Genomic DNA, 12237 nt, shown 5'->3' with positions numbered 1-12237 from the left:
GGATCCTCTGAAGTGTTTTTTAGATTCTGGGAACTTAAACCACTGGGCCTACGTAATGGACATAGGAGTTGATCAATGTTTTGTAGAGGCATATTATTTCTGTCATTTTTAAGTGAAAATTGTCCGCTAAAAACCTTCAATGCACTGCAAGTTAGTATTTCTTTCTGCAACAGTATGATCAAATATATCAAATAAAGATACGCCATCTGTAGCACTTCGGTGGAAAGTTGATACCTGCGAGTCAGTACTGTCTCTCTCACTCGCCAAAACACGTCTCTTCCTGGTAGCAGTCGGTGTTAAATTGCTAGCCTTTCAAGTACTCCCGTCTCATCAGGAGATTGTTTTGGCTGGGTTTAGTCAAGGTCAGTGAGATAGACTGCCAAATGCATGATCAACTGCCTGATATTTGTTATGTGAGAAATGTAAAACAGCAGTTCACTGAATTCTTGCTGTCGAAACATTATTATTTTCTCCATTCCCCAACTTCATCAAGCACAATTTTACCCACGACCCTGTCATTATCGCAAAACCCGTCAACGGATTCAGAAGACCACAGCGTCTAACACGCTGCTATGATCGAGTTCCTTAAACCACCGCGCCACCTATAGAGGGTATATTGTGAATGTGCGTAAGAATAGCAAATTATGATTTGGAAAAATGTTTGACGGAAAAGACACCTACAGCCTACCCATATATGAAGGGAGGAATTGAGCCTTCTCCCGGTTCATGCTAGACTCGGTCTTTCGGTAGCTTTTAATGACCTCCAATATTTAAGTCTTTATTCCTACTATTTTACCGCACATATGTGTGGCCTGGCATTTCCTACATTTGTTATAAAGAACCATTGGTAATGATCCATTATTTTCCCTAGGGGTTAGAGGTTGACGTCTTGACTACAGTAAAGGTATTTTTTATGGTCTGTTTACATATAATGCTCACTACTTTAACTGGTTTCTGACCAGTCCAGTTTAAACATAAAAACACATCAGAGATAAGATCCAGAGCAGACCTTGCTTTATTCCCTTGTACCATACTTGCACAAGTTTATTTGTAAACAACATGCTGCCTGTGACCTCTGCAAATAACAAACTCAAGCCTCCCCTTTTGAGCTGGATGTGTAATATGTTGTTTATGTCTATAATTAGAATCATCATCATAACTCAGTTAGCCGTGAAATTCTAAATTGCAAGTGAGTGTTTTTGATGACATGGGCACATATCGTCACAACTGACGAAGTATACATTCTCATACCTGTTCTTACTACCAGTGATCAAATATTCCAGAATGCATCTTTAGTTTAGACCCAGTATTCATTAGAAAAAAAGCTATAATTTGCTATTTGTAAGAATACAGGCTATTAAAAGGGACAGGGCAGGCAACTACTTAAAACCAGTGGTTTAAATGAAACTTTGAGAAAATGAGAGATGCCGTATTTCAACATGATATTGTTGGTTGGTTCTATTCAATGTTGCCAGGTGGAGCGGTTTCCCCTACAACTGCGCTATTTTTAATGACATTGTTCTGGCAAAAATGGGCGTAGGCGGGTTGATTTACAGATAGGGTTGTATAGAAAAAATAGCGTTGGGGTGGGTTTTTTTGTGGTGTCTTGTTCCATTGCTCCAGTACGCCGAATTACACGTTGAACCAAAGCCCGAAAGGGAACATAATGGAAATAAAACATTAGCGAATTCATGCCATCATCGAATGATTGCTAGGTTTACTCGAAAACAGCTATTCCTTCACCTGTCTGGTCACGCTTATAAAGTCTCTACTCACAATTCAAATAACTAACAGGCTTTCAAAAGCATAAAATATACTCAGGGATACAGTCGACATGCTTACTGCCAGGATAAGCATTCAACTTGACCCTCTCAAAGACAGGCTCACGATGTAAACACCGCAGTATGCATGCCATATTTCTCCCCTGGAAAGCAGGAGAGGACCCTACGCCCAATCAGCATGTGTTGAGGGCGTATGTGTGCAAAAGATGTCTTTGCATGGTAATGCTCCAAAGCTCCCGGAGGCAGCGGTGACTCCTCTCATCCAGCAGCAGGTAGAGTTTTAATTAGCTCGTCTCCCCCTCCTCTCACCTCTAATGGAGCTTTGAACTTCCTCGACTAAAATGGGGACCGCGACCTGGGGGGGATTTCAAGGGCACTGATATGAGTTGTGAGGTATGGAAAGATAACATCGGACGGTCGAGTTTGAGCGGAGAACATTCTGAAGTTCTGAGTGCATTGCAGTTGTGTGACTGGCCGGGGCGTTCTAATCCTGGTTGCGACCTAACGTCAGAGGGCTTTGGAAGAATTTGGCGTAACGTGGCTCAGTCAACACCATCTGGGATGGTCTAACCTATCACACCATTCTCTGGATAATAAATGTATTCTGGATTTGCTGTGAATGTTACTCTGTCTTCATTATGTCGTTTTTGTCAGGACATGTACTCAACAACTGTGGGACCTCCCAGAAACAGGTGTATTTGACATAAAATTTGGTAAAACATTGAATTTGCACATAGGTGGACTCCAACTAATTACATGTCTTCTAAAGACTTGGTTAAACCACATAACATTCAGGTGTCATAGTAAAGGGGGTGAATACTTATGCAATCAGTTATTTTCTGTTTGATGTTGTTAATTAATTGAGAACAATTTGATATTATGGATTTGTGGTTATCAGTGGCAGAAATGAATTAAGTGCATTTGGATTTCATGTTGTAACATAATGTAGGTCACGTAAAATATAGCCAGAATCAAAGGCTTGGTGTCCCAAAAAGACCAAGAGAAGCTCATCCATGCTTTTATTTCTAGTAGGGTTGACTACTGTAATGGCCTCATAACTGGACTCCCCAAAAAGACTGTAAAACAACTACAGTTAATTCAGAATGCTGCTGCTAGAATGTTAACCAGGGCCAAGAGACCAGAGCACATCACTCCGGTTCTTAAATTTAGCATTGGCTTCCAGTCAGTTACAGAATAGATTTTAAAGTGGGGCTTTCAGTTTATAAATCTCTGAATGGTTTAGGAAGACTATAAACCGAGCAGGGCTTTTAGATTCATGAACACAGGTCAGCTAGTAGAGCCCGTTAGTATTGGACACACCTAGGACTGTTACTCAGGTAAAACTGGATAGTATTGGATATACCTAGGACTGTTACTCAGGTAAAACTGGATAGGATTGGATATACCTAGGACTGTTACTGAGGTAAAACTGGATAGTATTGGATATACCTAGGACTGTTACTGAGGTAAAACTGGTTAGTATTGGATATACCTAGGACTGTTACTGAGGTAAAACTGGTTAGTATTGGATATACCTAGGACTGTTACTGAGGTAAAACTGGATAGTATTGGATATACCTAGGACTGTTACTGAGGTAAAACTGGTTAGTATTGGATATACCTAGGACTGTTACTGAGGTAAAACTGGTTAGTATTGGATATACCTAGGACTGTTACTGAGGTAAAACTGGATAGTATTGGATATACCTAGGACTGTTACTGAGGTAAAACTGGTTAGTATTGGATATACCTAGGACTGTTACTGAGGTAAAACTGGTTAGTATTGGATATACCTAGGACTGTTACTGAGGTAAAACTGGTTAGTATTGGATACATCTAGGACTGTTACTGAGGTAAAACTGGTTAGTATTGGACACCCCTAGGACTGTTACTGACACCCTAAAATGAATACTTCACCTAGGAGTATAATTCTATTTCCCATCCCCTCATAGTATAGATGCAGATCTGTCTGAAAACTGATTATGTTCAAACAGCCTTTTCTGGATCTGACTCCAGAATCTATCTGGAAATGGAGAGGACCAGAAGAGGTGATCTATTGTTTCAGTTTCTTTGTGGCATAGCCTGCTCAATTCAGTCTTTTTCATGCCCCATATGTAGAGCTCTTTTTATAGCAAGTATTTTCTGTAATAACTAAGACGTGAATGTAGGGTTCGCATTTTATTCATTTAACAGACTCGTATCCACATTTTATACGTCGGAACTTAAGGATTTAGGTTTCTTTTGTTTGTTATTTTTCTCATTTACATTTTTTATTTTATCATGCCATACTTGAATGAGAACATGTTGTCAATGTGTTTCCCATTATTAAAAAATAATACATTTGACTTTAACGGGTGGTGAAAGACTGATACATTTGTCTACGCCCAAATATATATAATTATGGCCCAATATATTGTTAGTGGGGTCTTCTGTGTTTAGTATCTCAGGCAATGAGAATTATTTCCCCTGATCCTCTTTTCATTTGTTTTTCCTTTCTTATGCAGGTTTGACAGACCTTTTTGTGATGTCATTGTCTGTAAACGCGGTCGCTTAAACTAGCAATAGTCTTGCATTGTAAGGCTGCCATGCTGATTACTTGTCAATGGGGCCGTCTCAAGACATCCCAGGTGAAGGTGAATGCCTGAAGTAGACAGTTGACTCACAGCCCGTCACCTGGTACGGTCAGTCTGATGCTACAGACGTGGGTGCACGCCTTGCAGGGACGGGATGGTCTGTTTTACCCTGGAGGACTGCAGGTAATTAAAGTAGGGCACAATGATTTCCAGGCACATGAAAGCCCTTCCAATTATCAATTTTTCATCTCTGTAAGTCTGTTGTCGGGGTGCAGTGCCAGTGTAGCCATGTCGTCCTTCCTCGATCCGAGAGAAAAGTCACCTGTTTGCCAGCAGAACAAACAAGAATGAAACAAGGTGCTTGAAAGCAAATTTCTTCCTTTCTATCCTTGTTTGTGGTAGCATGGTGTCTTTTCTAATTTAGAAATGGTGCATTTGTTTTCTGTGATTCATTTGGAAGACTGTAAGTTGAAGGTGCAGTCTGAGACTCCAGCAATGTACAAAATATTTAATGGGGCTGTGTCACCTGTCATTTATGTATGTAATCAATTTGTAATTGGATACTATGCTTCTAGGGGCGCTGTTGAGTCATTACGCAATCGATAGGTGAATCGGCTGAGCCCGAAGTTGATCCGAAATCTGCTCCCTCAAATCGTTCTCCATGCCAGTGTTTATGAAATTAATTAATCTAATTTAATGAATCCAATTAATTTAATTTAATTAATCCCATTAATCTAACTCTCGCATCTATACCTATTTGTGGTTCTTTGTTCTTCAGTATGGTTTGCCTAATCTTTCCCTCTGAGGCAGATGGGTTTTTTTTAGAAAGAACATACATGACCTGGAAAGTTGTTTAATTTAAAATATTTGGACACCTGGATATCTTAGCAAAATTCCACCATTCATTGATGAAGGTAACCCAGTTGTACAAATCACACAAAAAAATACTTTAATTTGAAAACATTTATGCAATTAACTTTACATTTCCTTAAGTGGAAAATGTTAACTTAACCATCACATTAAATGTCTAAAATCAGGTGCTTGAAAACTAGATAATCATTACAGTAACTTGGGAGGTTCCAGACTTCCATAAACATTACAAACTTGATCTAGTTTGGTCTTCACTGTATGGGTGTGTCTTAAGATCTGTCGAAGGCCCTCAGTAGAAAGAGATTATTGATACAAACATTGCTGAGCTATGCCTAACACCTACTAATCATTCAATGTATGATAGTCACTGTCAATACACACTATACAATACACACAGTACAACAATTCATTTACAGTATTTGCCAAACAATGAGCCTGTCTTATTGGTTGGTTTCAGTAAATTGATCAGAGCGCTAGCTCGATGTCAGTTAGTGACATCACTGATCGTTCCTTTAGAGAATCAGGGCTGGCACACCTGATGTCATCGGCCAGAAAAACTTTCTTCTGGTTCTCCTTCAACCACCTCCACAGGCCTTCCACCTTCTCATCGCACACCCAGGGGTTCTGGCCAAGGACCACCTGTAGTCGGTTGCTCATCCCTGGGTTGGAGAGGTGCTCCAGCAGGGTGGTGGAGATGTGACCCAACCGGTTACGGTTGACAAACAGGAAGTCAAGGCGATGAAGCCCCTGGAGGAGGTTAGGGGGAAGGCTCTCCAGCTGGTTCTCCTGGAGGAAGAGGTGTGTCATGTTTGGGGTCTTCCTGAAGGTGGATGGGTCCAGAGTTCTGAGCTGGTTCCCCCCCAGGTTTAGCTGCTGTAGGCTCTTCAGAGGATCTAGTGTCCCTGCCAGGATCTTCTCCAGGTGGTTATGGGAAAGGTCAAGGTTCTCCAGGCGGCGTAATTTCTTGAACAAGTCTATGGGTACGGCCGTCAAGTGATTCCCTGATAGGTCCAGCCAGGTGAGGTTACTGTTGTCGGGGAACCAATCAGTGTCAACGCTGCTGATGAGGTTGTCCTTCAGAACCAGGTTACACAACAAGGCATGACTGAAGATACTGGGGGGCAGGACATTCAGGCGGTTCCCTGTGAGGTCCAGAGTGTGCAGGCGAGGGACACCCTTGAGCAAATCCAAGCCAAGGGTGCTTACGTTGTTGTAATATATTTGGAGCTCTTTCAGAAGGGGCGTGGCCTGTAAGTGCTTAGCAGTAATGGTGGAGAGGTTGGTGGATTGGATGGACAATGAGGTGGTGTTGCCTGGGAGACCGCTGGAGGGAAACTGTGAGAAGGAAGCTTCACTGCAGACAACCTTGGTGTCACCGTTAGAGAAATGGCAGGTGCACATATGTGGACAATTGGGGGCGCCATTGCTACAGCCACAACAGCAGGTCAGCGCACAGATCAAGAGAACAACCCAGCTGTTCATCTTTCTAGAAATATAAAATTAAGATAAATATAAGCCTAAAAACTTGCATTCCTAATGATCTGAAGTATATATTAACACAAGACATTGGTGACTCAAATCTCAAATAATGGTAGAATTAATCCCATTAAGATCGCTATCTTTAACTTGAAATGACCACTAACCAGATTTTTGGATTGTGTATTTTTTGTCAAGTGCATTAAGCTACTGTAATTACCTCAGAATCCTTAAGGTTCACCACTTCACTGATCCTGAAGATATTCCTTTTGTCTTGTCGTCTTCTGTCATCTGCTCTCACAACCATTTCAAAGCTCCTTATGGGGAGTGTGTTTGTAAATACGTGCGAGTGTCTGTGTGTGTGTCTCTAACTAAATAAATAATGACTGGGTAAAGATACAAAGGTCCATAAACTGTATTTTGTTGATGCAAGAGGTAAAACAACAAGGACAGGAGTCCCGGGCAATTGGATGGTTTCAATACTGAATTATTCATCATGTTTCTACAGTATTTTGCTAAATGCTAACATGATCGTAAAAGTACATGATCTGGTACTAAAATCACATGAGCATAAAAAGGTAGCATATTATTTAATTACACCAACTTCTTTTTATACAAGTCGATATTTGTGAATCATTGATGTTTACAATGGGGAGTGGAGAGGCTAACTGTTTGCATATCCTTGAGTTGTGTTTGCAGACTAAACTCAATTTTGTAAAACATTTTACATTCGACTACCCCAGTTGGGAATGTACAGCAAGTGTATTTTAATCCGAGCCAGTTTTCTACAGCAGGAAAAAAATATGTTTTTAAATGTGAACTGTTATGTAGGTTATGATTAATGTCTGGACAATGTGGAAACTATAAACTTTAGAATTCCATTTTATGCCTTGTAAACAATACAAGTTTACATTTTCTGATGTGCCGGAAAATTCCTTGAACATAAGGAGGAACAAATCTAAATATGTAATCTGTAAATATATACTGTGATAAAAAGCAGCAAGGGGTTAGAGATAAAGGACACCACAAGCATATTTTTAATTATTTTCAGGTAAATTTAATTTGAATTTGCATAACATTCTGATGAATGTTACAACATTCAGTGAACTTAAATTTATCATAGCTAAATTTCTGTTAACGTCAGTATTCTGGGAAGAATGTTTTCACTCATGCAAATAGCATTGTAATAAAACTTTCAAGCCTCCAATATGTGACAAAATAACAAATTTTTCAAACTTAAACCAACTGTCCTTTCAGTTAATCTGTTTAGATAAGTTGACAGTTCAGAGTCCTAGATCGCTTTCAGTTAGTGACATCACCAACCGTTCCTTCAGAGCATCAGGGCTGGCACACCTGAGGTCATTGGCCATGAACATCTTCTTATGGTTCTTCTTCAGCCACCTCCACAGGTACTCCACCTTCCTATCGCACACCCAGGGGTTCCCAGTGATGTCCAGACCCTCCTCTGCAATAGAGTGAAGCTGGTCCAGCAGACCAGGCGGGATGTGTCTCAGCCGGTTATTGTCCAGGCTCAGATGCTGTAGGTTGGGGAGGCCATGGAAGAGGGTTGAGGGCAGCTCCTCAAGCCGGTTCTCCAGAAGAAACAGATGCGTCAGGTTGAGATTGCTGCTGAAGGTGGATGGCTCCAGGGTGGCGAGTTTGTTCCCCTCCAGGTTAAGCCTCTCCAGTCTGATCAGAGGGCCAAGTGAATTTGTCTGGATCTTCTCCAGGCGGTTATGGGAAAGGTCAAGGTTCTCCAGGCGGCGTAGTTTCTTGAACAAGGCGGCGGGCACGGCCGTCAAGCGATTCCCTGATAGGTCCAGCCAGGTGAGGTTACTGTTGTCCGGGAGCCATTCAGCATCGGCGCTGACCATCAGGTTGTTTTTCAGCACCAGGTTCTGCAGCGGAGCGTGGCCGAAGACGCTAGCGGGAAGCCGGTCCAGCTTGTTGTCCGAGAGAGCCACGGTGGAGAGGAGCGGGACGCCCCGGAAGAGATCCGCGGGAAGGGAGGACAAGTTGTTGGCGTACAAGTAGAGCTCTTGCAGAAGAGGCGTGGCACTCAGGTGCAGTGCCGAAATGGAGCTGACGTTTGTGTACTGGATGGTGAGGGAGGTGGTGTTACTAGGCATGCCCTCAGAGGGGAACTGGGTGAGGGGGACACTGTTACAGACCACTTCGGTTTTTCTTGGGGATACGTAGCATTGGCATAGGTCCGGGCAAGAGGAGGCGACATGGCAACAACACACCAGAAAGAGAGTAGAGAGTAACCAGATCTTCATCGCTAAATGCGGAAGAAGAGAAAGAAGATGGTCAGTCATGTTAGAAGTGTCCTCCTAAAACCCCACAATGGCTGGCAATTCAATTGCTATTTTAAGTGATTGCTATAGTTTGATGAACTGTACTATAACATTTTGAATGTTTTAAACCAGTTTACCAGAATTGTCTAAAAACTAATAATAATTTTAAAAAAAAAAGGAAATTGAACTTACCCTTGCTTTTTATTGGTCTGGAGATGTTGCAAATTGTGTGTGTCCCTGTCAAAGCTCCACTTTTTCTAGGTCCTTTTGGAATGGTAATTTACATCATTCTGAACAGGAAATAACTGCTCGATGGCCTGCCCTAAAATCATTACTCAATGAGTAAACAGCATGCTCATATCACCACTTGGCAGGAACAAAGAGTTCCTAAAAGGAATCACCACTGTGAAATGGACCTAGGTCTACATAAAAGTAGTCCTACAAATCATTAGTCCTAGATTAATCCTACATAACATTAGTCCTACATAACATTAGTCCTAGATTAATCCTACATGATATTAGTCTTACATAACATTAGTCCTAGATTAATCCTACATGACATTAGTCCTACATAACATTAGTCCTAGATTAATCCTACATAACATCAGTCCTACAAATCATTAGTCCTAGATTAATCCTACATAACATTAGTCCTACATAACATTAGTCCTAGATCAATCCTACATGACATTAGTTTTACATAACATTAGTCCTAGATTGGTCCTACATAACACTAGTCCTACTTTTGGCCTATATAACATTAGTCCTACATACAATTAGTCCCACCTTTATGTACATATGTCATCAAAATGTTAAGATCACCACGTACAATACATTCAGCCAAATAAAATGATACATGTGCAGATAGGGATCCTTTTTCATCAGTTAAATGTAGTGTAACAACTCATAAAAAAAAAAAAAAAAAGAGTAAACACTTTCAATCCCACGTTAACAGTCACAGAGGTTTGCCACCCAGGCCTACACTTAAAAAATCAATCTGGCAACTAACTGAAGTTACTGAGATTAAAATGCTGCGTTCTTCGTTCCCAATACCAAAACAACACAGAACCTGTGGATGACGCAAACATGTTGTTTTGGTTATTAAACTTAATTAAGCTTGAAAGGCTTGATGATGATGATGACTTTGTACTCCCTGCCTGGGTCTTTGTTCACCATCCAGTATGTTTCAGTCTATTAGTAAGCTTATATAGTCTTATGGGTTGATGATGTTATGACTTCAGAGACTAATTTATTGTTGGTGTAGTGTCCTAACTTTGTGTTAATGGTATGATAACGACACCAGAGCTGGGTTCGCTAGGTAGCTTTCGTCAGATCACAGAAGGTCAAACAGGAATCATGCAACACATTAACGCATGATGTTGCATGCTCATTTATGTAGGCTCTTAAAGAAGCCTAGAATATAACAGTTGGCATGATGATATTCCACAAATTTGATGTTGGCATGATGATATTCCTCTAATTTGATGTTGACATGATGATATTCCACAAATGTAATGTTGACATGGTGATATTCCACTAATTTACTGTTGGCATGATGAAATTCCACTAATTTGATGTTGGTATATTGATATTCTACTAATTTAATGTTGACATGGTAATATTCTACACATTTTATGTTGACAATTAACTTTTGGCATGATGATATTCTATTAAATCAACTGTTGGCATGGTAATATTCCACTAATTTAATGTTGCCATGATGATATTCTACTAATTTACTGTTGACACAATGATATTCCACTAATTTAACGTTGACATGATGATATTCCACAAATTTACTGTTGACATGGTGAGATTCCACAAATTTACTGTTGACATGGTGAAATTCCACAAATTTACTGTTGACATGGTGAAATTCCACAAATTTACTGTTGACATGGTGATATTCCACAAATTTACTGTTGACATGGTGATATTCCACAAATTGACAGTTGACATGGTGATATTCCACAAATTGACAGTTGACATGATGATATTCCACCACAGAGGAGGTAGCAAAGAAAGGTGTAAAGAGCTCGGTAGAGGTGCAGTTGTAGAAGTATAAACTTCTTCCAGAGCAAATTGAAGAGCAACACCAGTAAAGCCACAACGACACCCAATAACACACGTGGTCTTTTTTTGTATTTATGTTTCTATTTAGATTTTCAACAAGCCGGGCCTTCATACAGGTCAACACAGAACATAAATATAAAATTCACTGTTACCGTCCTGCCTGAGTGCATTGTTAACTGGGGCAACTTTTGTTGTTCACCTTAGACCGCCACAATGACTAACACTATAGCCTGCTTCCAGGTTCATTTGTGCAATCCAGCCCCTATGGGCACCTGTGTTTCACTGGCCCACACAGACACACCTGGAACCAATCGGGATAATATAACAACATCTGAATCAATCAAGTAATACACTAAAATGACTAATTCATGGCTTGAAACTCAAATGTCAGTCTTTAAAATAACTGCAGACTGCTTTAGCAATATGTATATATCTTGTAACATGACAGGGTAGTATGCTGTATATTTATATATCATTCACTCACAGGCCATTTTATTAGGTACAGCGGCTTGTTTACATAAATGACCCAACAGCAAGTCACGAGGCTTCAGCTCAACAGGTAAAGCATGCTGACGTGGTCACGAGTTGTTCGGAAGACATGTGATCTAGGACAGTGGTTCTAAAACCTGTCCTCGTGGACTGGCAGACATCTCACATTTTTGTTGTAGCCCTCAACTAGCTCATCTGATTCACCTAATCAAAAGAATGATAGTTCAAAAATTAAATCTGGCGTGTTGGCTGTGGAAAAGTTTAAAACCATGGAATGGCTGTGGGAGCTAGAGGAGAGGTCTGACAACCACTGACCTAAGACTTTGGCCACGGTTTGACCGACATGTCGGTCAGACAAGTGGTTCTAGCGTCAGGAACAGTCCTCCGATTTTTACACACCACAGTCTTGAGTTTACAGAGAATGGTGAGAGAAACAAAAAATAATCCAGTGATTTTCGATATTACCAATCTTCACAACAGTGACTGCCTAACATGTCGAACCTTGAAGTGGCTGGAGGCAAAATGGGGTCCTGCTTTGTACCAGACAGGAGAATCTGATAAAGTGGCCAATGAACGGATGTATGTAGATTTGCAATGAAATATTTTCACAAAAATAAAAACTGTAACGTAACTGTGTGACAAAACATTTACAGTATTCCATATGTGTATATATATACA

General features: G+C 40.5%; 2 protein-coding genes across 2 annotated transcripts; both read right to left on the bottom strand.

The window, feature by feature from the left end:
• Positions 1 to 5339: 5339 nt before the first annotated feature.
• On the bottom strand, positions 5340 to 7629 carry LOC117595562 (leucine-rich alpha-2-glycoprotein-like). The gene is made up of 2 exons (XM_034296987.1): positions 6921 to 7629; positions 5340 to 6710 (listed from the first exon to the last, which is right to left on the bottom strand). Exon 2 carries the CDS (start codon positions 6704 to 6706, stop codon positions 5690 to 5692), a length of 1017 nt encoding a protein of 338 aa, XP_034152878.1. The 5' UTR covers positions 6707 to 6710; positions 6921 to 7629; the 3' UTR covers positions 5340 to 5689.
• An 85-nt stretch (positions 7630 to 7714) lies between these two features.
• si:dkey-90m5.4 (leucine-rich alpha-2-glycoprotein) lies at positions 7715 to 9306 on the bottom strand. The gene is made up of 2 exons (XM_034296988.1): positions 9190 to 9306; positions 7715 to 8981 (listed from the first exon to the last, which is right to left on the bottom strand). Exon 2 carries the CDS (start codon positions 8977 to 8979, stop codon positions 7984 to 7986), a length of 996 nt encoding a protein of 331 aa, XP_034152879.1. The 5' UTR covers positions 8980 to 8981; positions 9190 to 9306; the 3' UTR covers positions 7715 to 7983.
• Between the last annotated feature and the right edge of the window lie 2931 nt (positions 9307 to 12237).

This window comes from Esox lucius, chromosome 14 (genome assembly GCF_011004845.1).
Source record: "Esox lucius isolate fEsoLuc1 chromosome 14, fEsoLuc1.pri, whole genome shotgun sequence".
In the NCBI taxonomy this organism is placed as follows: Eukaryota; Metazoa; Chordata; class Actinopteri; order Esociformes; family Esocidae; genus Esox; species Esox lucius.
Note: the sequence above shows the minus strand (reverse complement) of the source record. Positions and strands in the feature narration are given on the sequence as shown.

What these genes read in the sequence shown, in the direction of transcription:
- LOC117595562 (XM_034296987.1), bottom strand. Translation starts at nt 6,706, where the DNA reads ATGAACAGCTGGGTTGTTCTCTTGATCTGTGCGCTGACCTGCTGTTGT.
- si:dkey-90m5.4 (XM_034296988.1), bottom strand. Translation starts at nt 8,979, where the DNA reads ATGAAGATCTGGTTACTCTCTACTCTCTTTCTGGTGTGTTGTTGCCAT.